Source organism: Mesoplodon bidens (genome assembly GCF_964165515.1).
Source record: "Mesoplodon bidens genome assembly, chromosome: 15".
NCBI classification, from domain to species: domain Eukaryota; kingdom Metazoa; phylum Chordata; class Mammalia; order Artiodactyla; family Ziphiidae; genus Mesoplodon; species Mesoplodon bidens.
Window position 1 is genome coordinate 35,626,620 of NC_138171.1, and position 24,142 is coordinate 35,650,761.

A 24,142-nucleotide genomic window follows, 5' to 3' on the forward strand; every position below is an offset into this window, starting at 1 on the left:
TCAGTTCGAGGCCCCTTATCTGGTTCCCACAGCCCCTCCCGTATCTCAGCAGAGATTTATAGTACGAAGGGCCTCACCTAAGACTGGATTGGCAGATATGCAGCAGCACTGGAACCCTGGCCTGAGGACGGGGCTCTAGTTACCCTACGTCTCCGAATCACCTGTGATCTCTAATTTCTTCCCTCAGAGGAGGCATCCTCAGGCATCTGCCCTGCCTTTGCGACAAACACACTTAGCAGGCTGAGCGAATCCTCAGGCTCAAACTGACAAGCCAACCTCGGCAACTCCAGCCGCCAAAGCTGTCCTGGCCCCCGGAGCCCTGGAGCCTGCTGGCGGGGGCTGTGCCCTGCTGGTGGAGGAGGCCCCCGAGGAAGAGCTCCAGGCAGGGTAGGGAGGAAGGCGGGGCCTGCGGCTGTACAAGTCGGTGTCCCGGGCCTGGGACGGAAGTTGCAGAAGTACAATTAGTTTCAGTTTTGTTTCTCTTTCAGGAGCCCAACAACAGCAGCGCCAGGGCCTCGGGGGGCCCCCACTTCGGGTCCTGGAGCCCCGGCTAGGTAAGGAGAGGGGCTTGGAGGGCGGTTGAAGGGACAGCTGAACTGGAGGGGGTGGGGGAAGGGGGAGAGCGGGAGGAAGGGGAAGACTGTGGGGAGAGGGACCCAGAAGGCGGGAGGAGAGGGGAGGAGAGGGGAGGCTTCCCCCGCGCGGGGCCAGAGATCTGAGACTTCCTGGGGAAGACCCCCTCCCACTCTCTGAGCTCTCCTCCCAGCCCCTGCTTTCTGGAAGCTTGGGGGAAATCCCCCAAGTTTCTTTATCAAGTATTTCACAGCCATTGTGCAGGGAGCTGGGGCACTCACAGCTGATCCTCATGTGACTCCTACCCTCCAGAGGCTTCTAGGAAAGCAGGAGGCCTCTTGCAGCAGGAAAGGCTGAAAGAAAAGGGCTGGAAGAGATGGGGCAAAGGCTACGCGGTGACCCTGAGTTTGAGGAACTGGAAGGAAAGAGCGAGGCAGCGCCTTCCTCTCGGGCATCCTTCTGCCTGTTCATTTCAGGACAGTCGAGGCAGGAAGAGGGGCCCTCACAACCCGTGATGCCGCTGCCAGGGCCTAGGAGGCAGGTGTACGAGGCTGTGGGAATTGGGGTCCCGGGAATTGGGGTCCCTCATACTCCTCCACCCTCCAGGAGTCAAGGCACGACTGCCCACCCACACCCTCGGCTGGTCCTCTCTGCCCTCCCCTCACCTGGCAACCCACCCCCAGCAGGACCCCCAGGATCTATTCACACCAGACTCTCACCCCATGGGCCACGAGGCCTGTCAGTCGGGGGCACCCATCATTACAGCAGCAGGTCTCTAAGGCTGTGCTTCTTGGTGTTGTCATATCTCGCAGGGCCTGACATGCAAAAGAGGCCTTTACTTTTTCACAGTTGCTGAATGTCTGCAGGGAGGAGGGAGGCGGCTCTTTATCTCAAGAGACCAGAAGAAAATTCCTGGCCATTCAGGTGAGACTCCAGACCTGGTGGGGCTTGAGGATGGGGTAGAGACGAGAGGGCAGGTGGGGGCCACCGCGGAGGTGCCCTCTGTCCTCTGACCCCGACCCCTCGCTTGCAGAATGGTTTCCCAGGGCTCCTCGCCCTCCCTGCTGGAGGCCCTGAGCAGCGACTTCCTAGCCTGTAAAATCTGCCTGGAGCAGCTGCGGGTGCCCAAAACGTTGCCCTGCCTGCATACCTACTGCCAGGACTGCCTGGCCCAGTTGGCCGAGGGCAGCCACCTCCGATGCCCTGAGTGCCGCGAGTCCGTGCCTGTGCCGCCCACGGGCGTGGCTGCCTTCAAGACCAACTTCTTTGTCAACGGGCTCCTAGATTTGGTGAAGGCCCGAGCCGGTGGAGACCTGCGCGCAGGGAAGCCGGCCTGTGCACTGTGCCCGCTGATGGGCGGCGCCAGCGCTGGGGGGCCAGCCACAGCCCGGTGCCTGGACTGCGCCGACGACTTGTGCCAGGCCTGTGCCGATGGGCACCGCTGCACTCGGCAGACCCACAGCCACCGAGTGGTGGACCTGGTGGGCTACAGGGCAGGGTGGTACGACGAGGAGGCCCGGGAGCGCCAGGCGGCCCAGTGTCCCCAGCACCCGGGGGAGTCCCTGCGCTTCCTTTGCCAGCCCTGCTCCCAGCTGCTGTGCCGGGAGTGTCGCCTGGACCCCCACCTGGACCACCCCTGCCTGCCCCTGGCCGAGGCTGTGCGTGCCCGGAGGCCAGGCCTCGAGGGGCTACTGGCGGGCATGGACAACAACCTGGCCAAGCTGGAAGCCACCCGGCTGGCGGAAGAGGAAGCCTTGGCCTGTCTGCGGGAGCAGGCAGCCAAGGTGGGCACGCAGGTGGAAGAGGCAGCCGAGGGGGTCCTCCGGGCCCTCCTGGCCCAGAAGCAGGAGGTGCTGGGGCAGCTACGGGCCCACGTGGAGGCTGCCGAAGAGGCTGCTCGGGAGAGGCTGGGGGAGCTGGCGAGCCGTGCACAGGTGGCCAGGGAGGCGGCCGCCTTTGCCCGTCGCGTGCTCAGCCTGGGTCGGGAGGCCGAGATACTCTCGCTGGAGGGCGCGATTGCCCAAAGGCTTCAGCAGCTGCAGCGTTGTCCCTGGATGCCTGGGTCAGCCCCCTGTCTGCTGCCCCAGCTGGAGCTCCATCCTGGACTCCTGGACAAGAACCGCCAGCTGCTAAGACTCTCCTTTGAGGAGCAGCAGCCCCAGAAGGACAGCGGGAAAGACGGAGTGAGAAGCCAGGGAGGCGATGAAACCCAGCCCCAGAGCAGGGATGGAGCCCAGACCCCAAAGCAGGACAGCGCGCAGACGCCCCAAGAAGATGGAGCCCAGACCCTAAAGGCGGAGAGAGCTGAGACTCCCCAAGAAGATGGAGCCCAGACCCCGAAAGAGGGCAGAGCCCAGACACCCCAGGAAGATGGAGGAGCCCAGTCCCCAAGGGGTGGCAGATCCAACAAGAAGAGGAAATTCAAAGGCAGGCTCAAGTCCATTTCTCGGGAGCCCAGCCCAGCACCTGGGCCAAACCTGGAAGGCTCTGGCCTCCTCCCCAGGCCCATCTTTTTCTGCAGCTTCCCCACGCGGATGCCGGGGGACAAGCGGTCTCCCCGGATCACTGGGCTCTGTCCCTTTGGCTCCCGGGAGATCCTGGTGGCAGATGAGCAGAACAGGGCCCTGAAGCGCTTCTCCCTCAATGGCGACTACAAGGGCGCGGTGCCCGTCCCTGAGGGCTGCTCCCCATGCAGCGTGGCCGCCCTGCAGGACGCCGTGGCCTTCTCGGCTGGTGCTCGGCTCTATCTCATCCGCCCCAATGGCGAGGTGCAGTGGCGCCGGGCGCTGAGCCTCTGCCAGGCCAGCCACGCCGTGGCTGCCATGCCGAGCGGGGACCGGGTGGCTGTCAGCGTGTCAGGCCATGTGGAGGTGTACAACATGGAAGGCAGCCTGGCCACCCGGTTTATCCCTGGGGGCAAGGCCAGCCGGGGCCTGCGGGCACTGGTGTTCCTGACCACAAGCCCCCAGGGCAGTTTCGTGGGGTCAGACTGGCAGCAGAATAGCTTGGTGGTCTGTGACGGGCTGGGCCAGGTGATTGGGGAGTACCGGGGGCCGGGCCTGCACGGCTGCCAGCCGGGCTCCGTGTCCGTAGATAAGAAGGGCTACATCTTTCTGACCCTTCGAGAGGTCAACAAGGTGGTGATCCTCGATCCGAAGGGTTCGCTGCTCGGTGACTTCCTGACGGCCTATCACGGCCTGGAAAAGCCCCGGGTGACCACCATGGTGGATGGCAGGTACCTGGTTGTGTCCCTCAGTAATGGGACCATCCATGTCTTTCGGGTCCGCCCTCCTGACAGTTAAAGGGCTGGGGCTGGGGAGACACTTCGGGGTGGGGGGACTGGGGGGGTAGAGAGAAGGGAAGCAGGGTGGCCCGAGGGATGTGGTGGCCGAGGGCATTTTCCCAGAGAGCAGGGGTTGGCAACTTTTCAAGGTGAAGTGCGAAACCGCTTTTCAGGTGCGCAGGAATAGGGACCAAGGGGGGCGTGGCATGGCCATAACCCTCAGAAGCAGAGGAGGAGGGGTTGGACGGGTGCTGGGCATTAATGCTTCTTGCTTTTGCTGGGGGTAACTGCCGCTGCCGCCACTGTAGAGTCTAGGTTTCCAAGATGTGTAAGCTAGTCCTGATTTGAGTTCTTCTTTAAAACCATTCCTGATGGGGTAGCCCAGGGAGAGTCTTGGGGAAGTGGGTAGAAATAGTCCTTTAAGCCCAGGGCTTGAAGGGTGTGTCAGGTATGTACTTTCTGGAAGAGAGCTGAGAACCCTCTCCCTCCGACTTGAACGGGACGCACCAAGTCAGAAGAGGTCTGGGATTTTGAACCCGGCCATAAATGGCATCTTCCACCAGCCTCGGCTGGGAAGTTGAGGCTCCTCTGATAATGGCGTCCCCCAGTGAAGTGCGGGGTGGACCTCATAGGGGACCAATTATAGACACGAGCCGAGGCCAACAGGCCTTTACCTTGAAGTCCGTGAAGAGAATGTGCTACTAGAAAATGGAACCCGGCAGGATTGGAGTCTAAAACACAGGGTTCTGAGTGTGAGACAAGGGGAGACCCTGGGTCTTACCCCCCGACTTCCACCACCCCTCACCTCCAAGCCAACCTGAGGCCAGAAGACCTATGTAGGATATAAAACCTTTTCTTTTTTGAGGTCTTTATACTTCCTGGAGTTTATTTTTAGCCCCCTCTTAGTTTTCTGGCACAATTCCTTTTGAGAAATTTTGACTGAACTAAGGGGTTGAAGGCATTTGTCTATATTGCCATTATGGGTGAGGAAAAAACCTAAGCCTAGAGGCCAGGTGTGGGACTCAGGGGCCAAACGGGTTGGAAGACCTGGAAAGTCGGTAGTGGGGCTGGGATGGGCGGAGGGGTGAAAATCTCATGGAGGGATCCCATCAGCAGTGAGCCATGACCACCGGCCTTTTGCATAGGCTGTGGCAGCGGTGGAACTGAGGTGGGCATGCTTAGCCAGGGGCTGTTGAGAGGTGACCAAAGGGAATAATATGTAAGGATCATGGGCAACGAGTGTTCATGGGAACCAGAGAGATTTTGGACAAGTCCAGATGGAAAGTGCAGGACATTAGGTGTAGGGAAAAGAAAATCATTTTCCAGGGAGGGAGGTCATTGATTGTTTAATGAAGTGAAAGGGGAAATCATCAATGTCAGGTGGACAAATTCAATTATATAAAATTTTGAAATGTATGCACAGGAAAGAAGAACGAAGATTAAAGGAAAATCAATGAGATGAGGAAATTACGGAGCATTGATCTGAGGAGTCTCCAGTATATGCAGTGACTAAACAGATCTACTTGGTCAAAGAACCAAATAAGCCCTATACCCAAGAGGAACGCACACAGGCCAGGACACATAAAATGAAAAATAAAATCGACCACTTGTATTCGTCAAAAATACATTTTAAAAAATATGTCGTGGGGAAATAGACCCCTGGCACTATAAATGATGCTTCCTGGTGAACAGTTTGGCAGTTCTTGACAAGAGTCAAAGAAGTGATTATAAGACGAAGTTATCTCACTTTGGGGAGTACATTCTGGGAAAAGGATTCAAAAGGAAAAAAAGTATCTGCACACAGATATTTGTGGCCACCCTATATATTACAGTCTTTGACAGGAAACAGCTCAGCTTAGCTAGCCAATTCTGGCTAGACCAGAATCTAGCCAAGTAGATTGTGGTCTCTACCGGGACAATGAGCTGCTGCCTTCATGTATGACAATTATGAGAACTATTTAGAAGAATATGATGTTATATGATGCAATCGTAAGCCAAAAAAAAAAAGATTTTGGCTTTCTGTTCACGTAATGATAGCAACAAGATAAAAAAAAGCATGTCTGAATAGTTACCGAGTGGAAATAGGTTCAAAATGTGTAAATAGTCAGTGATTGGGGAGATTGGGTTCTTTTTATTTCATGCTGTTATTCATATATGCACATTTCTACTTCAGTTATTACTGTCCGTTAAATAACATATATGCTTGACTACTTCAGAAAAATACTCTCAAGAATAACTACTGGATTTGTGAATGAATGTGTCAGAACAAGTGAGACTTCTGTCAGGGGTAGGGGTGGGAGGCTAGGCAGGAGTCAGGAGGAGAATCCCAGCCAGTCAGGACCCAGCAGGGAGGAAGGGTCGTCAGAGCAGGGTCCTGTCTGGTGACTGACCAAGGAATCTGCCCTGGGAAGTTTGCAGAGGTCAGGTGGTCCCTGTGGGTGGTCCCCGTGGGTGATCGGTCATTGTGGAGTGTCCAGAGGCAGGGGAAGGTCTTATTGAGTTCACCAACTAATTCAGACCAACTGGAAACCAAATGGCGGTTCTGCGGAACGAGCTGGTTTAAGATGAGCTGCACACGTGGGGTGCCGTGTCTGTCTTCGTTGCAGCTCTCTACAGAGTCAGCACAGTGACGGCTCCTAGTAGGTGCTCTGTAAACGCCTGTGGAGTGAATTGATGTCTAGAAAACGTCAGGTTGTCCAAAACTTTGGCTTGTGGGAGATCTCCAGTAGGGGGCACTGTGGACACAGCCTATCATAAGCCTCCAGGAGACTGGCTCAGCTCTAAGTTACAAAAGAGGTGAAATTTTAGGTGTCCTTCTCGTATGTCCTGGGCGGGGGTGGGGGGGGTGGGGTCCTGGCCTCTAGGGGATAAATACCTTCAGGTTGGAACCACAGGTTTGCAGAGCCGCATGGGAACCACATGCAGAGGGCCTGGCTGGTGGAATGGCTGCAGCCAAGTGGCTCACCCCTGAGGCAGGAATAGAGAACTTCCGGAGGGAAATATCACCTGGATTCAGGAAGAGAATCCCACAGATGCTCTAAAGATGAAGGAGGCACAGGGCTTTCCAGGACACTGTAAGAAGCCTGGGGAGTCAGGCACTGGACGATTGACAGACATACTGAATTTTCCTCATGAAGGGGTAGGGGTGGGAAGGCACAGAACATGGCAAACTGTGAAACGGATGAGAAGTACAGCACTGAGCATAATTTGGAGGTAAAATCCCCAGCGCCCCAACTGTCACCCGGGAACCCTAACAAAGCCCGGCACCGAAAGCACTGCTCAGTGCGGAGAGAGGGTTCTTGGCTCAACTACAGATGTTAAGTAATAGGAACATTGTGAAAGATCCAACATCTGCACCCTGCGTTGGACTCTGACAATGATCAATCATTCCTTGTGGTGGTTGGAACTTTCCAGATCGTGTAGGAAAGGAGAATGCCATTCGGGTAGAGAGAAAGGGAGTAGAGAACCTTGTTCATATTCTTTGTGCTTAAAAAAGGAAGGTGAGGGCTTCCCTGGTGGTGCAGTGGTTGAGAATCCGCCTGCCAATGCAGGGGACACGGGTTCGAGCCCTGGTCTGGGAAGATCCCACATGCCGCGGAGCAACTGGGCCTGTGAGCCACAATTACTGAGCCTGCGCAGCTGGAGCCTGTGCTCCACAACGAGAGGCCGCGATAGTGAGAGGCCCGCGCACCGCGATGAAGAGTGGCCCCCGCTTGCCACAACTAGAGAAAGCCCTCGCACAGAAACGAATACCCAACACAGCCATAAATAAATAAATAAATAAATTTAAATGATAAATCATATCTTTAAAAAAAGAAAAAAAAAGGAAGGTGAATGAGGCAGCGGAGACCTGGGTTGAGTGCTGGCTCTTCCAACTAAATAGCTGTGTGATGTTGGTCTAGCTCCCTAAACTCTCTGAACCTCAGTTTCTACATCAGTAAAATAGCGATAATAATATCCACCATGCCCCCCTCACAGGGTGGTGGTGAGGACTGGCTGAGAGGCATAGAGAAGGATTTTGTACCCCATAAAGCTCAAATCTGCAGTCTTGGTTAGAAAAATTTTTAACTGACTTTTGTACTGACTTATTTTCCATCAGGGTAAGCTTGAATGGGGATATTGTGTGCATGCATTGTGAGGGGAAAACTCGAGGACGTCTGGGTAGAGTTGTGACCTGCTTCTCCTTTGGAGGAGACTGTTCTGTTTCCTTTCCAGCAGTTATTTGGAGAAGCCATTTGCTAAGACACAGCAGTGACCATAGGAGCAGAAGGGACCAATGGCCAGCTTGCTAAGACTCAGTGCTTCTCCTAAAAGCCAGCTGAGAATCAGGCTGTACTAATGAAGGCCTGATAGCCATAGACATTTAGAAGAAATTCAAAATGGCAAGAGTAGCCCAATTTTTTGGAAATTTAGAGAAAATATAATTTGGGAGAGAATAACTCTTCTTTCACTGTAGTCTTATTATTACTGTATCTATAAAGCCATGTCATAGAATAATCTACAGAGATAATATTCCAGAGGGGCAGACATTCAAGAGAGAAGTCAGAAGTCTTCCGAGGAAATTGATGAGGTTGGTGACCTGAGCTGGGCAAGATGTGATAAGTGGGTGCCAAGATCAAGGTATTTGGCCATTTCTCCTGGGCAGGTCAGCTGAGAACTAGAGTTATCCCATAAGTTAAGTGGGAGATTGGATGGGGATGCAGAGTTCTGTTTGGGGGAGAAAGTAGTCTTGGACTGGCTGGGGCAGGGAGCTGCCAGAGAGAGTGCTCAAGAAGATGTTCCCATTAGGAGAAAGATCAAGTTCAGATGCAGGCTTAGGAAAACAGGAAACTTGACAGAAGGTAACAAAACCAGCCTACCCAACTGATTCATGAATGTAGTTTAATTAAATGAGTCTGAATGGGAACAAAAATAGGTCTAGGAACCACAGAGTGATTGGAGGTGTGGAGAAGGCTCAACAGGGTCTGGCCGACCTCACCCTCACATGAAGCCTGGGTGAGGAATCTTTGGGACGGGGTGGAGAGGGGACCTTATGTAAAGAGGCAATTAGGAAGTAGTTTGGGTAGGTTTTGGGAGGCTACCTGACTTGTCTTCAGAGAAAGTTTGAACTGGTTGCATTAGCAGCTAAGAGACATGGGATTGAAAATGGTGGAATTGGGGCCTCTGTACCCATGGGTGTCAGCCCAGCAAGTATTTCTTTGTTGCCACCAGGCTGAAGAATCTGTGTTGTAAACTCTTTCATTCCTTTATACTTTGTATCTTTTTTCTGTTTCTTAATAAATTCTTTTGAAAAATGTGGACCTTCTCTCAGATGGTTCATGGGTATGGGAAATGATCAACACCCAGGTAGTGGACTTCCCTGGCGGTCCAGTGGTTAAGACTCTGCACTTCCACTCTAGGGGGCGCAGGTTCGATATCTGGTCAGGTAACTAAAGATCCCACATGCCTCGCGGCACAGCCAAAAAAAATTAAGAAACTAAAAAAAAAAAACCCAAAAAACCCTGGTAGTGAAGGGAATCAGATATCATGGCCATTCCCTGATGTAGCTCCAAAGATGCTACACAGAATCCTTGGGGACATTTCCTAAGCAGGGTGATCAGCACCATCATCTGTGGTCCCCGCCCTCGTCCCGGGCCACTCCCACCTGTAGGACAGAGGGGCCCCCCTGGGCAGAAATTGCATCTTCCAGGCTCACATTGGGTGGGTGGGAGCCCTCAGGTGATCTGGCCCAGCAGGACCCCATGGAAGTGTACATGAAGGAGGTGGGCCAGGGGCCCAGGTCAGGATGGCTGTGCCCATCACTGGTCTCTGCTTGTTTTCTGGTTTGTGGGCTCCATCTAACGTGCTGCATTTGTGATCCCACAGTGGCCCCTGCAGGGCTGGGAGGTACCCAGGCTCTAGGAATATCTACGTACTGGCCAAACCCACCCCCTCTGACCTACTCTCCAAAGCCCCTCCAGGAGCTCCTGATCCTCTCTTCTGAGTCCTGAGCAGGATGAGAAAGGATCTCAGGTCTTTATTTCTAATTCACTCAGCCTCCGGCCTCCCCATCAAATACAGGAGTCAAGCAACAGTTATTGAGTGCCACCTACCTGTGCTTCACATCCATCGACTTCCGGGATGGAAATAGGCACCATCAACGTTATTTTACAGACACAGAAACCTAGGCCTGCAAGCTTTGCTCATTTTAAGTAGATTTCGTTTCTGACTCCAAAAGCTGCCCTTCCGACCAGCTCTGAATCCTGAGCCTCTGAATCCTGAGCCTCATTCATCGATGAGAGAGCTGAACAAAATGAGATCTGAGGTTCTTCCCCGAGCTAACAGGCCAGGACCTATCCCTAAACAGGTCCAGAATCTAGACGCAGGAAGGGAAGCTCGGTGATGCCCCACGCACCTCCACCACCATCTTCTCAGTGCCAGAGCGGCCCCGCTTCCCCACGGAGCAGTAATGACAAGCCACAAGAGAATGCTCTAAGTGGCTCGGTGGGGAAGCAGAGGGTGGGGATGAGGACCCACCACTGCTGCGGTGACAGCCTGAATAAGAATTCCGCAATTCATCATCTAATGACTCAGCCTGGCTTTGGACCAGAGCCTCTGTGAACCCTGGGGAGGGTGACTCAGCAGCTGAGGGGGCCGGGCGCGGGAGAGCCTGCGGGTCCATGTGAGCGGTGGCTGTGGGGAGAACGGCCTGTTCTAGCTCCAGACCCCAAGGCGAAGCGTCAGCCCCTGTGGTCAGGCACATGCGTCCTCGGTTCCCAGCCATGCGGCCCAGCCTCCTCCCTCAAACCTGGGTGTCTCTCTCCTCTGCATTGGAGAAGTCGCAGCCCTGGAGGCGGCAAGCCCACTGCCTCTGCTCACAGCCATGGGGTCTGCAGCAAGTTGCCAGGCCACAGATTCTGCAGGCCTCTCTCCTCTTCGCTGCCCTGCTGGGGTCAGGCCACCTTCGAATAAGGGCAGCAGAGGCCACACTGTAGGGGTGGGGAAGCAGGGCTATGTCACAGGCTGGGCACACAGCTGGACAGATGTTCACTGTATCCCTCCTCATCACTGAGGTCAGGGGAAGGGGGCTCTGGGGTCTTGGTTTTGCTCCAGGGTCAACTCAGAAAATGTCTTTTCCCCATCAGAAAGGGCAGCGTCTGTTTCCTCTGCCCTGAACACTGTTAGGGACAGTCTCACCAGAAGAAAAGAGCCAGAGCAAGGAGAGATGGAACAGCCTCCGAATCCAGCGAGGGGCCAGGGCACCGAGGCCAGAGGTCAACGTGCAGGGCGGGTGTGCACAGACGCGCTTCTCCCCTCCAGCGCCTCCTTCCCTCCCATCTCTGACGGCCCTGACTACTTTCTCACCTCGATTATTCATAACGCAGCTCTTTCCTCACCTGCAAAACCCTTCAGGACAAGAACCTCTGATTCACACTGAATTTTCCATAACCAGGTGTTCTATAAATACCGGTGAGTGAAAAGAACGAATGAGTGAATTGGGGCTAAAATCTAGTCCCTGTCACTTATGTCAGATAGAACACCGAGAGGAGCTGGAAACATTGCTGGTGCAGGCCCGGAGGCAAAAAGGGTTCATCCCTTTTCCTTAGAAGGGAACATGAGTAAAAGTGAAGTTATCTGGAAAAAGAGATAGTAATCTCACTCCGCTGTACTTCTCCTATGTTCCATAGCACTTTAACCTTCTAACATACCATTCCATTGAATTATTTGTCCTACTTGTTGTTATAATTTGTCTTTTCCTCCAAATTCTACCCCAGGTAGAATGCAAGCCCCAGGATGGGGCATTTTGCCTGTTTTGTGCACTAATACCTCCTATGCCTGCAGAATAGTGCCTGGGATACGGTAGATTTGCAGTGAATGAATGGTATCTATGGAACATTTACTTGGAGGCAGGTCCCTCTCCACCCGCTATGCATTTACGTGTATTAAAGTCCAGGAGGTACATAGTATTATCACCTCTGGTTTAATTATGGGGACAGTGAGGTTAGAAGGTTATGTGACATGAACAGGCTCACCACAAGCTGGGCAGAGGCCACCGCCAGCCGCGGCCGGCCTGGAGCTAACTCTCCAGAGCTCCCTGGCGAGGAGATGCGCACGAAGCCTTCCCAGCAGCCCCACCCCAGTCCAGCTTTCCTGGGTGAGGCTTGCTTTCTTTTTTTAAAGATGTTTTTTGTTTGTTTTTGGTGTGGACCATTTTGAAAGTCTGTATTGAATTTGTTACAATATTGCTTCTGTTTTATGTTTTGGTTTTTTGGCCACAAGGCCTGTGGGATCTTAGCTACCAGACCAGGGATGGAACCCACACCCGCTGCATTGGAAGGCGAAGTCTTAACCACTGCATGACCAGGGAAATCCCCAAGGCCTTTTTTCTTTCTCTCCCTTCCCACCAACTTCCCACACGACCTCACTCTACCCGCCAAATGTTAGCTCTGCCCCAAAGTACAGCTTCTTGTCAGTTGGAAAGACTTCTCCTGGCAGGAGAACCACGGAGACATGGGAGCAGAGTGCGGGCCGGGGAGCCTGGGCCTGGCTCTCCCTGCCCGGGCCCTGCTCCCCACCACCTCCCTCCCCCCACCCCACAGACTGCGTGGGAGGCTCCCAGGCCCAAGCTGAGGGCAGGAAGAACTCCCCACATCACTCTTTGCGTTTCTTGCTGCTGGGAGCTGAGCTAGAACCTAAGGAGGTCCCTGCCCACCTCAAGGCGCGAGGCTCCAGACGTTGTCTCCTCTCCAGACCAGCCCTGCAGGGCCCAGGCGGGGAGAACCAGGCCCCCTTACCTTCTGCCTTGCTCCCCAGTTCCCTTCTTCGCTCCCGTGCCTCCGTGGTTCTCTCGCCAGGAAAAGTCTTTCCAGCCAAAGAGAATCTACACTTTGGGGCAGAGATGTCTCTTGGGGGTGGAATGGGGTCGTGTGGGAAGTTGGCGGGAAGGGAGCTATAAAGAAAAACATCACCCAGGAAAGATGAACTGGGCTGTGGCTCTCGGAAAGGCTTTGTGCACATCACCTCGCCAGGGAGTGCTGGAGAGTTAGCTCCAGGCTGGCCGCGGCTGGCATTGGCCTCTGCCTAACCACTTGCTCCTGTGTGATCCCTGGAGAAAAGAATAGAGACCCAAGAACACCAGGAAGCAGGGAGAAGGCTGCAGAGACTTGAAGACACACACATCCAAGATCAGGGAGACACGACACCATATATCTCCATCCGAGGCCTCGGGGAGGCAGCAGGAGAGGAAGAGAAGGATGCTGGGGTGTCTGAGCATCATCTGGAAGTGGTCCATCAGGGGAGGCGGAAGCTGAATTGGGGTTTGTCTTCAAGAATCTGTGTCCAGATGTCGAGAAGCAGTGTTACACCCTACGTATGGGTTTGTGGGTTGTGGCCAGGGCCAGGCATCTTTGCTGGTGTTTAGATGAGGTGTATCTCTATGCTCTGCAAAGCACACAGGGGTGGGGGACTTGCTGTCAGGGTGTTCCCAGGCAGGGCACCATGCCAACTTTTGCCTCATTAAAGAATCAAGACTGGAATTTCCCTGAAGCTCATTTCCTACCACTTACTACTTAGAGGAGGACCAGAGCTGCCACATCTGTCCTCCGAGGGCAGATGCTGGGTGTGGGCGGGGAGCAGGGCCCTCCAGGAGTGCCTCCGTGCCCCATCCGCCTCTCCAGCCAGAGGCCCGTCTCCTAACACAGAAGCACATGTGCCTTCCCTCTTGGATTCTTCCTCCCTCTCCTTCAAGAAAGGGAGTCACAGGGAAGAGATCCACATTTAGTCCCAGCTCCACCACTCCCTAAGCAGGTGACCTGTGCAGAGGTTCCTTCACCTCTCTGAGCCTCTGTTCCTCATCTGTAAAAAAGATGCAGTAAGACAGCACAGGGGTTCCCAGATGAATAAACAAGATGAAGAACACAAACACACTCAGTGCCTGGCACATGGAGATGTTCGGTCCATGGCCACCCATTCACTCCTCCCCTCACCCAGCCCTTGGGACCACAGGCCTTCTCTCCATCCTTTTAGAGGCAAAACACCCCAGGCACCCATCACTCACTCCACCATGCAGCAGGCATTTATTGGACCTTGCCTCTAAATAACCAATGCAAACAGCAAGTGCAAAAATGTCCAGGTGGAACTTCCCTGGTGGTGCAGTGGTTAAGAATTCGCCTGCCAACGCAGGGGACGCAGATTCGATCCCTGGCCTGGGAAGATCCCACATGCCTCGGAGCAACTAAGCCTGTGCGCCACAACTACTGAGGCTGCACTCTAGAGCCTACGAGCCACGACTAGTGAGCCTGCACACCACAATTGCTGAAGCCTGCGCACCTAGAGCCCATGCTCTGCAACAAGAGAAGCCACCGCAATGAGAAGCCCACGCTGGTGCAACTAGAGAAGGCCTGCACGCAACAATGAAGACACAACACAGCCAAAACCAAAATAAATTAATTTCAAAAAAAAGTGTCCAGGGAAGACACGGCTGGGGTGGAAGGTGGCCGGTCTCCCAGACAAGGCAGCTTTATCATGGTGCTTCATCACAGCCCAGCACCTCCTTCTCAGCTACATGTGCACACCTTGGACAAAATCTCAGGTCCAATTAACATGAACCGGACGCACAGAGAATAGCTTACAGACCCCAAATGCTGGCTTGTTAACTTACAAACAGAGTCACATCCCCAGGCACCTGGACACATCTCTCCTGGGGGCCTCAGAATGTGGCTTTAGTGTGGAATCAGAACAAAGTCGGGACATTGGTTGATCTTAATGGCAGGATGGTTGTCTGAGGCATCCTCTGCACCTCCAGATACACCCATCTTGGTCCTAGCCACTGACATTTGTGGGACGGGACACCAAATATCCGGCACAGCCTGGAGGCCCAGCACCAAGTTGGGTCTCCTTGGATCCCCCTTTATGATGAAGAGGAACTTTCCCCTCGTCTTGGCATTTTCCCTCAGGCAGAAGACAATGCAGTTACTTCGCTCAAATGCAATCACAATCTTATCTGCTCCTCTATGTCTCCTTAATTGGATTTGGGATATTCACAGACAGACAGTCTCCTAGGTAATTTCTACAGAGCGCTAATATCCTCTCCTAAACTGAGTTTCTTCCTAATTGAATTCTCAGAAGGCGATGTTAACTTCAAGGTACTTGGCTGTCAGGCCCAGGTCCCGCCCACATGGGGCAGTATTAAGGGACACAGGAAGAAAGTTTACCCCCAAACATTTCCTACCTCTAAACGATGTTACAAATCCAGTAGGGAAAACAAAACAAACACATGTAATGCAGTCGACGAATAATCCAGTGCTGAATGTGTGATTGTGTGGGTCTGATCATAAACGGGATCAAGTTCAAAGGACAGACAGCTTAGGATGGCCTGGAGGAGGCCGGGAAGGCTTTGGGGAAGAGGCAGAAGCTAAGGCATCTTGGGAGGCTCTGTGGACAGCTGACTTACATAAGAAAAGCAGGGGAGGTGGAACATTCCAAAGGCAAAAAATGGGTGGGAAAAATGGAAATCAGATGGTCTAGATGGAAGGGGGACAGATGTGACCAATTCACATCCTGCCCCTGTGATGAATGGCTTCCCGGTTCCCTCTTTCACCCCCACTGCTCCTGTTCCTCTTCCCCGTCCATGAGCTGGGTTTGCGGAGAAAGCCAGGGAGGCCCATCTCCCCCACCCTCCCCACATACACAAACACACACGTGTCCAGATGCAGCAGAACTAACGGTCTACTGGACAGGAAAGCCCTGTCAGAGTGCAGGGAACCTCCACCCCAGGCCAGGAGGGACAGCCCTGGGCCTTCCACCTGCTGCACTGATCACAGCCTGATTCAGCCTGAAAACCAGCCCCAGGTGTTAGACACAACATGACCTCTTCCCCTTTCCTGCCAGCCCCTTGGGATTCTCAGAAGTGGTAACAGGGAGTTCCCGAGTCAGGGGCTTTCCATCTGGGCTCTGCTGCTGGCTCCCACCTCCACCCCCATTTCCCTGAGTAAGCTACCAGCACAGGCAGACAAGGGCAAGATGGAGTTTGCCATGCCATTTCCAGAAAGAGGGAGGACTGGAGGAGAAACCCCCACAGAGCCCCATTCTGGTGGTTTAGGTTCAGGACCAGACCCTTGAGACATCCAGAGCAGAGTGGTTTCCATTAGTGCTAGTCTAAAGCAGGAGCTCAGAATGAGAAGGGGTGACCCCCAATTTCCTGGTGTCTCCTCTGAAGGAGCTAGACCCTGGAAACAAGACAACGGCCCCTCTGCTTCCCCAGACAGCCTGATCCTTAGACAGAACTGGCCAGTGTGGAGCTGAGGACTCAGGAGGGCGAGGTCTCTGCCTGCAAGGCCCACAGCTCCTGCCAACCCTGGCATGACTGAGGCTGTCTGCGTCTGGGACCAGCCTCACAGAATGGTGAGCTGGCAGGCTGGGCTGCACCCTGGGAAAGAGGGAGTGGGCCCCAGGGAGCCAGTTGTTGGTCTAGGCTGTGAATAACAGAGGCCTCATCAGCACCCCAGAACCACGGGGCAGAAGCACCCAGCACAGGGACTGACTAAGAGAGCAGGTCCGGGCCGGTGGACGATGACAGGGGAGTCGGGAGGCTCTGTCAGGCTACACACACACACAGACACACACACACACACACACACACAGACACACACACACGAGCAAATCTCCCAGCCTGCTCTTTGGGTTCCTTCATTTCCAGGCCCTTCTACCCACACAACTCTCTGCTTCTCCAGGCTGACTCATCCTCCCTGCATGTCCCTTTGCCCTATCCCAAAGGTTGGGGCCCTGGACTTCTCCCCATCTGCCCCAGGCCATGGCTGTATGCCTGATTTTATGTGTCACTCAAGAGGCACTTGGCCCAACCTTCCTTGGAACTGCTTATCTTTAGAAATGCCTGTCTTTCTCAGGAACAGAGCCCTGAGTCCCTCCAGGGCTGGAGCCATATCTCCAGCCCCAGCACTTTTATATGCCCAGCAGGCAGAAAACACAATGAAAGCAGCTCTGCAGGAATGCCAGCAGATGACAATTATGATAGTGACCTTCATTCTTCACAGGCCATGCCCCACAGGGAGCCTTCCTGAGCAGTTCACAGCGTGGCTCTTTCAAGGCATTCGAGGCATGTTCTGGCTCCTCCAGCCCTGAACCAGCTTCTCATCTCCTCTCTCCCTCTCCACTCATCTCAGAGTTGAGCCTGAAGTACAAGGTCAGCAGAAAACCAGCACACAGACATGAACAGGGCAGGAAAAGTGCTCACGGAGCAACTGGGTCAAAGTTCAGCACACCCATCCTCCTCCCCAGCTCACCGCCAGAGGCTGCAGCTCCCTGTCGCCAGGTGACCCAGCCTCCAGGCCTAGGGGAACACTGACCAGCTGTCAGGTAGACTCCTTCAAGTGTGATAAGGGGGCTCTGCCTCCAACAGCCTCCCCAGGGCAGCAAGTGCCTGACATTTCACATCACTGGCTCATGGGGTCTAAGGTCATAGTCTCAATCCTAGAAGCACCCAAAGAGCTAGTAGAAACAAAACAAACCCCAGTATCCCAGGATTCCAGTTCAAGATTCCAATCATCAGGGGTGAGTCTGGGTCTCAGGACTTTTCAAAAGCTCTTGGCGGGGGTGGGGGATGAATTTGGAGATTGGGATTGAAACATACACACTACTATATATACAATAAATAACTAATAAGAATCTGCCGTACAGCACAGGGGACTCTACTCAATTCTCTGTAATGACCTATATGGGAAAAGAAGCTTAAAAAAAAAAAGAGTGGATATATGTATATGTATAACTGATTCACTTTGCTGTACACCTGAAATTAACACAACATTGTAAATCAACTATACTTCAATCAAAATTAAAAAAAATTAAAACAGGGCTTCCCTGGTGGCGCAGTGGTTGAGAGTCCGCCTGCCGATGCAGGGGACACGGGTTCGTGCCCCGGTCTGGGAAGATCCCACATGCCGCAGAGCGGCTGGGCCCGTGAGCCATGGCTGCTGAGCCTGCGCATCCGGAGCCTGTGCTCTGCAAGGGGAGAGGCCACAACAGTGAGAGGCCCGCCTACCGCAAAAAAAAAAAAAAAAAAAAAAAAAAATTAAAACAAATGCTCCTGGGTGAGCCTCAGGTGCAGTGGGGGGCTGAGAACCACTGGATCAAGGCACAGAATGTCATAATTCCAAAGTGAGTGTGACTTGGGAGGGTTTAAAAGAGTGAATCCTTAAGACCTGAGTTGGAATCAGTTCCTTGCTGGGCAGCAGATCTGGGGGGCTGCGGGGAGGGGAGAGGGGATGAGACCAGGGTCAGAAGAGTTCTGAAGGAAAGAGTCAAGGGTGGTGGGAAGGGGGCAGTGAGGGAGGGGCATGGACCTGTCCTGGGTAGGGAGGTTAAGGGGGACAGCTGTGCAGGGGACAGCTATGTGAACAGGTGAGGCACTGAAAAACAGAATGGAGTTAAGAGCTGAGGGCTCTGGAGCCAGCTCCTCTCATTAGCTGAGTGAGCTTGAGCAAGAAATCTGACTCCTTTCTGTGTCGGTTTCCTCATCTGTAGAATGGGGACATCGCCACTCCCCAACTCTGAGCCACAGGAGAACGAACTAAGGTGATGAGTACCAAAGAGGGCCTGGCAGATGGCAACCACTCAGCATACCTTAACCATCATTACTGCTGTAGTTTGTGGAAGAGAGCAACTCTTAAAACCCTAAAGAAAAGGCATGCAGACCCCAACACCTTAGAAAAGAATGGATTTGCAGATCAAAAGCTGCCTCAACACACTAACAGGGGCAGTCACAAATCCAGGCTGCCTGGCACGAGTTTTCAGAGGCTCAGAATCCAGCCTTCCTCCAGGCTTACCAGCATGGGAGTCTGGGAGGCTAGGGGCCCTGCAGCCCTGAATGGGGATTGCTTCTCCCTGTCCCTTTCGGATGTAGGCTTCTTCTCTAGCTCTGGGATTTGCCACATTCTTGCTCTTCTAAAGGTCCTGAAAGAGGACGGAACTTTCCCCTCTGGTATTGCACACAGTGGGGGACCCCGGGCAGGCCTCCACCCTGTTCCGGCCATGACCTCATTCATCTCTAATGAAGTTTCTGCAGGTTCCAGCTTCTGCAAATCCTGCCCTAGAACCTAGAATTGTCTTACTTTATTTCCAGCAGCCAACTGGCCATTCGGGGGCTGTGATGGTCCCAGCATAGATGGGCTTCTTTACCAGATGCTCCTTTGGTTCTCCTGGGATCCGCCTGACCTTGGCAGGGGACCCTGTTTTCCCCCCTAGGAGCTCATCTGCCTAAGAAGGCCAGCAAAGGGGGCAGGGACCATTTCTCCCAGTCACTACAAAGCGGGACTCAGACGTCCAGCCTTCCACTCCAGCGCCCATACCTGGAAGCCAGTTCACGCTGGGGCATCCCCAGGGTTGTTTACCTGATTGGAGCAGGAAGGCCCAGTCCCTTTCCTTTCCCCCTTGTTCCCTGGAAGGTGACTCTCTCCCTTGTGCATTGTTTTCTTTCCGGTGGAATTTCTGCTCTTGAAGACTCAGCGTTCTGCGTTCCTCCCACCGCAGCCGTTCCTCACATCCTGGTTTCCTCCTGTCCAGACAGTGCTGGCCATCGGCCAGGACCTCGGCCATTCATGGAGAGGACAAGGGCTGAGGACAGCAAAGGGTGGAGGCAGGAAGTGGGAAGCTGATCATTCCTCCTTCATTGGAGCCTCAGGCCTCTTCTGCAGGGCCTGCAGTGGTCCTCCATGGGCAGTGTGTCAACAGTGGGTGGCATGTCCACTATGGGTGGCGTGTCCACCATGGGTGGTGTGTCCACCGTGGGTGGCGTGTCCACTGTGGGTGGCATGTCCACCGTGGGTGGTGTGTCCACCATGGGCTGTGTGTCCACCGTGGGCGGTGTGTCCACTGTGGGTGGCATGTCCACAGTGGGTGGTGTGTCCACTGTGGGTGGCATGTCCACTGTGGGCGGCATGTCCACCATGGGCGGTGTGTCTACCATGGGCGGTGTGTCCACAGTGGGTGATATGTCCACCATGAGCAGGCAACCCCTCCCCCCTGCAGTGGGCAGTGAGGCCCAGAGAGCAAGCCTGGGGTGGACACATGGGGAGGTTCTACACGGATGGGGACAGACCTTGGACTTCCCGCTCCCAAATTAGTTCCTCCCTGGATTGGGTACAAGGCCCGCCTGGCACTCAGGCAGGCAGGGAGCCCAGACGGTCAGGCCAAGATTGAGGCTAATCTCCAGTGTGGTCTCAGGACAGGGGTTAGGGATGGGCGCGGCGGGGTGGCAGGCAGTACTGCCCAACTTGTGCCAACTCGCCTGCCCATGGCACTTCCTGTGGGGTTGTGGAAGGTGGGGAGACGGGGTGGCTCATGCTTCCCCTCTCCTGACCTGGACCCTAGCCCACAGGCCAGTTCCAGGAAAGAGCCCAGGTCTGATTCCTGGGTGTTAAATGCAGCCCAGGTCAACCTGCTCTTCCAGCCATGAAGCAGAAGGGGCCCCAGACCTTTGTCAGGTCTGGGCTACCTCACGCCTGCCACCTCAGCTCCCTTCACTCCAGCAGCCCAGCCCTTCCTCCACCCGTCTCCCCAGGCAGAGCTGCGATGTGAATGACAGTTATGCATTTGCCTGAATCAGCCTTTAATCACACAGCCCTGTTAGTTCCTGACACTGATGGGAGTGGGGGGCACAGCAAGGCACCACCAGGCAAGGGACTCAGGACAAAGCCATGTTATAATTCTGGGTCCTGGGAATAGGAGGGACAGCAGGCATTGCCAGCTCTGAGCATCTGCTTTAGATTGAATTTCTTAACTTGGTAATGATGTCTTTTTCAAGCATCTGCGGGAAGCCTGGTCCAGTGCCAGACATGGGCCTTCCTTGCCCCAGTGCCCCAGCCCCACCTGCTGAATTTCTGGGGTTCCTTACCTGAGGACCTGATTAGCTAATCCCTTCTATCACAGGAGACTCGGTCTCTACCCTCTACACTCAGGAAACCAATGGGCTCAAGAGAGGACACACACACACACAGACACACACACATTTTTTAAAGTCAGCTGAAGGCTACTGGTTGCTTTCTTCCTATGGATAGATAGATATACTTGGTCATTTCATTCAAGCCATCTTTTGAAACCCTAACAAGATAGTTATGGAAGTGGCATCATTCTCCCCATTTTGCAGAAGAGAAAAGTAAGGCTGTGGGGATTAAAAAAGTTACCCAGAGTCTCCTGCTAATCCTCAGGCCACATCTGCCTCCTTCTACAGAAGACATCTTGTTCATGCCCATGGTGTCTGTCTATAGAGACTGAAGCGTTAGGAAGGGAAAATGATTTGCTCATGACCATGTGGATAAGTGGAGCCAGAATGTCTGGTCACAGTGATGACCACCGGAGAATCCTGACATGTTGAGAGCAAACACATGTGGCTCAGTAAGCAGGTCTGATTGAATACAGTCTTCCCTCGGTATCTGCAGATTGGTTCCAGAACCCCCGCAGGTACCAAAATCCACAAATACTTTAGACCCTTATATAAAATGGTATAGTATACTCTGTCCTCCGTATTCGCAGGTTCTGTATCCACAAGTCCTGCATCAGGGGATTCAACCGACTGAGGATATGATAGATTGGTTGCATCCACGGGTTCGAACCCGCAGATACGGAGGGCTGACAAGAAGGGAAAGGGAACCTTCTGGTGGTGGGTCTCCTTGGGATGCCTTTCCTAATCAGGGTGGGGTCTCTGAGGTCAGGAAGAGGCAGCCATGGGAATCCTGGAGAGAAAAAGCAGGTCTCCGAGGATGACGTAAGGGACAGGAGCAGTTGCAAGGAAGAGCTGAGTGCTCTGGAGAAGGGAGTGGGCCCAGGAAGCCAGGAATCAGGAGGTGGGTGTGGCCGGAGTCGGGAAAGTGTTTCTATGTGGCCTCCAGCCTGCAGGGGGTAGAGGGTGCTGCTTAGGACAGCGACTGCGGTGCAGTCTCTGAAGGCATCTCTGAATGTCACATCAAACTCATCCCAGAAGAGATTCAGAGAAGCTCCTTTATGAACAACTGAGCTGGAGGATGAGGGGAAGGCAGCCGTCCTGTGACTCCCCTGATCAAGCTGAGGTCCTCCTGTTCCCTTTCCTTCACACACTGCACTCCTCTCCCAGGCCCTTTCAGCCGCCACATGACGTGGAGGGGCATAGGAAGAGTTCTGGGCCCCCCAAGGATCCAAGCAAGCCAGCAAGACAGGCACCAACTGCCTTCCTGCTCACCAAGCCAGCTGAGGCAGCCCGGGGTGACTCAGATAAACAGACATGCAGAGAAGGCCTGCTTCCATATTGCGAGGAAGTAAGAGAGAAGGAATAGTCAGTGACTCGGGATGTCCCGCCCTGGCTCCCCACTGGCAAATTCCATCTGTGCTGCATCACCAGGCTGCTTCGTTCCTGGGACCTCTGCCACCCACAAGCTCCCCACTGACCCAGGGTCACCACCGCCATCAGGAGGTTCCCCTTCCCTTCTTGTCAGCCCTCCGTATCTGCGAGTTCGAACCCGTGGATGTTTATCTGGGCGTTTGCCCAGCTCAGTAAACTGGTTGCATCCAGAGCCAGGATGTAGACTAGAGCAGGAGCCTCTACTTCAAGAACCTGCAGTAAGAGCAGACCTAGAACACGAAAGCCCATGAAGAGAGCAAGACGGAGCTGGGCTGCCTCAGGCAGAAAGGATTGCTGCCCAGAGATGGAGACAGGTGGAGAGAGGATGGAAGCACTTTCTCCCCTCCCTGTCCTGGGATCTGTGACCTGTCCCCCAGCTCCCCCGCCCCATCCATGCTGCCCTCTGCTTCTCCCTTGCAACCCTGCATCAGTATCTCTTCCTCCGGGAAGACTTCCCTCCACATTTGGGCCTACACCCTGATCGCCCGAGTCTTACAACTTTGTATACAGAGTTTGACAGATGGTTTCAATCTAATCATTGCATGATGTTAATCTTCTGTCCCAGGACATGTGTCTGTGCCTTCGGAGAAGGGAGAAGCTTATGCTTCTCTGAATCACACCATCGGGCGTTGATTGTCAATAACCATTTGGCCATTTGGGGGAAGATTCACGCAACAGCCAGGGTAAAATGAAAGAAGATGTGTCCAGAGAAAGTGATAAAGGGAGATGCAGGAACGCTGGGAATGAGGAACAAGTTCTGGTAAACAGGAAAGCAGTGAATCAGAGTTAGACAATCTATGTACGTGGAGAGAGAAGTGGAGGCAGGGTTAGGATCTGACTGGGGTAGACCCGGTGGGAGTGGGAGGCTCCCAGGCCTGCGCTACTTCATTCTGGCTGCCACCGGCAGGCTCTGCGGTCACACCAACCCCAGAAGTCACACATGCCATCTGCCCCATACTTCCCCCTGTGGCCACACTGGGCCCCTTTCTCTCCCTCTGCCTCCTTCTCCCAAGAGAACAGGCTCTTTCTTGCCTGGGGGCTGTGAGGGGTCTCTGGTGCTCACTGAACACTGACATTATGAGAGGCCACCCCCAAGGGAATACTGGCCCCCAACGCCCCTCCGAGAAATAAGGATAAATAAGACATGGCGATGGACACAGTAAAGTGAAGGATAAGCACAGAAATGACTGTAAGAGAAGGGGATGTTTGTAAAAGAGGTTCAACTGTTAGAGGGTGTTATAGGGGAATCAACAAGACGTAGGGGATGTGGGTGGCAGAGAAGGGGACAAAAGGGCCAAGACCAGAAGAGTAGGTCACACTCTACTCCACTTTCACCTGCTGATAAAACAAGCCTCCGTCCTTCCTGGTATGCTGGAGGGTTCAAGACACGTGTCAAATGTCAGTGGCGTCCACATGTGACCCCACACCTCAGAGAGGAAAATCTTCCCAGGATCTAAAGTCTGCGAAGTCGGCCAGCGGGAGCATGTCAGGATCAGAGTGAAATCAAGAGGATCTGGCTTGAAATGGACAGAGGGGCTGGCAACCATTCTCTTGGGTGACCAGCCAGTCCGCTTCCCAAGGCATTTCATCCACTCTGCTAATCACCGAGAGACATCAAAAGATATAACAAGGCGCTTGCCTTATGTCAAAATTAACAGCTCAAGTTGTCTGGGTTCCTGTCCTGGTTCTGCCCCAACCGAGAATGGCTGCCACTTAGTGAGAGCCTGGAATATGCCGGACGCTTACAATATTTCATTTAATCCTCACAAAAACCCTGAAGGGTGGGAATGAGTGTCCATCTACATACCTACCTCACATACAAAAACTGAGACCCACAAAGTTTGGTTTTGCCCAAAGACACATAAGTAGCTAAGTGTCAGAGCCCTGACCAGGCCGGCTCAATGGGCGCTGTTCTCCCATTT

The 24,142-nt window shown here is 53.8% G+C and overlaps 1 protein-coding gene across 2 annotated transcripts; it reads left to right on the plus strand.

Moving 5' to 3' along the window:
* Nucleotides 1-414: 414 nt before the first annotated feature.
* Nucleotides 415-9,154, plus strand: TRIM56 (tripartite motif containing 56). Of its 2 annotated transcripts, XM_081256301.1 has the most exons (4): nucleotides 415-554; nucleotides 886-1,110; nucleotides 1,386-1,497; nucleotides 1,607-9,154. In XM_081256301.1, the coding sequence occupies exons 3-4, from the start codon at nucleotides 1,430-1,432 to the stop codon at nucleotides 3,873-3,875; spliced, it is 2,337 nt and encodes a 778-aa protein (XP_081112427.1). In that variant the 5' UTR covers nucleotides 415-554; nucleotides 886-1,110; nucleotides 1,386-1,429; the 3' UTR covers nucleotides 3,876-9,154. The 2 variants fall into 2 exon arrangements, with proteins under 2 accessions (XP_081112427.1, XP_081112426.1); XM_081256300.1 differs by lacking the exon at nucleotides 886-1,110.
* Nucleotides 9,155-24,142: the final 14,988 nt, after the last annotated feature.

Bases quoted from the DNA above. Each gene is read 5' to 3' on its own strand.
- TRIM56 (XM_081256301.1), top strand. From the start codon at position 1,430: ATGTCTGCAGGGAGGAGGGAGGCGGCTCTTTATCTCAAGAGACCAGAA. The intron at 1,498-1,606 runs GTGAGACTCCAG...CCTCGCTTGCAG, and splicing joins GAAAATTCCTGGCCATTCAG to AATGGTTTCCCAGGGCTCCT.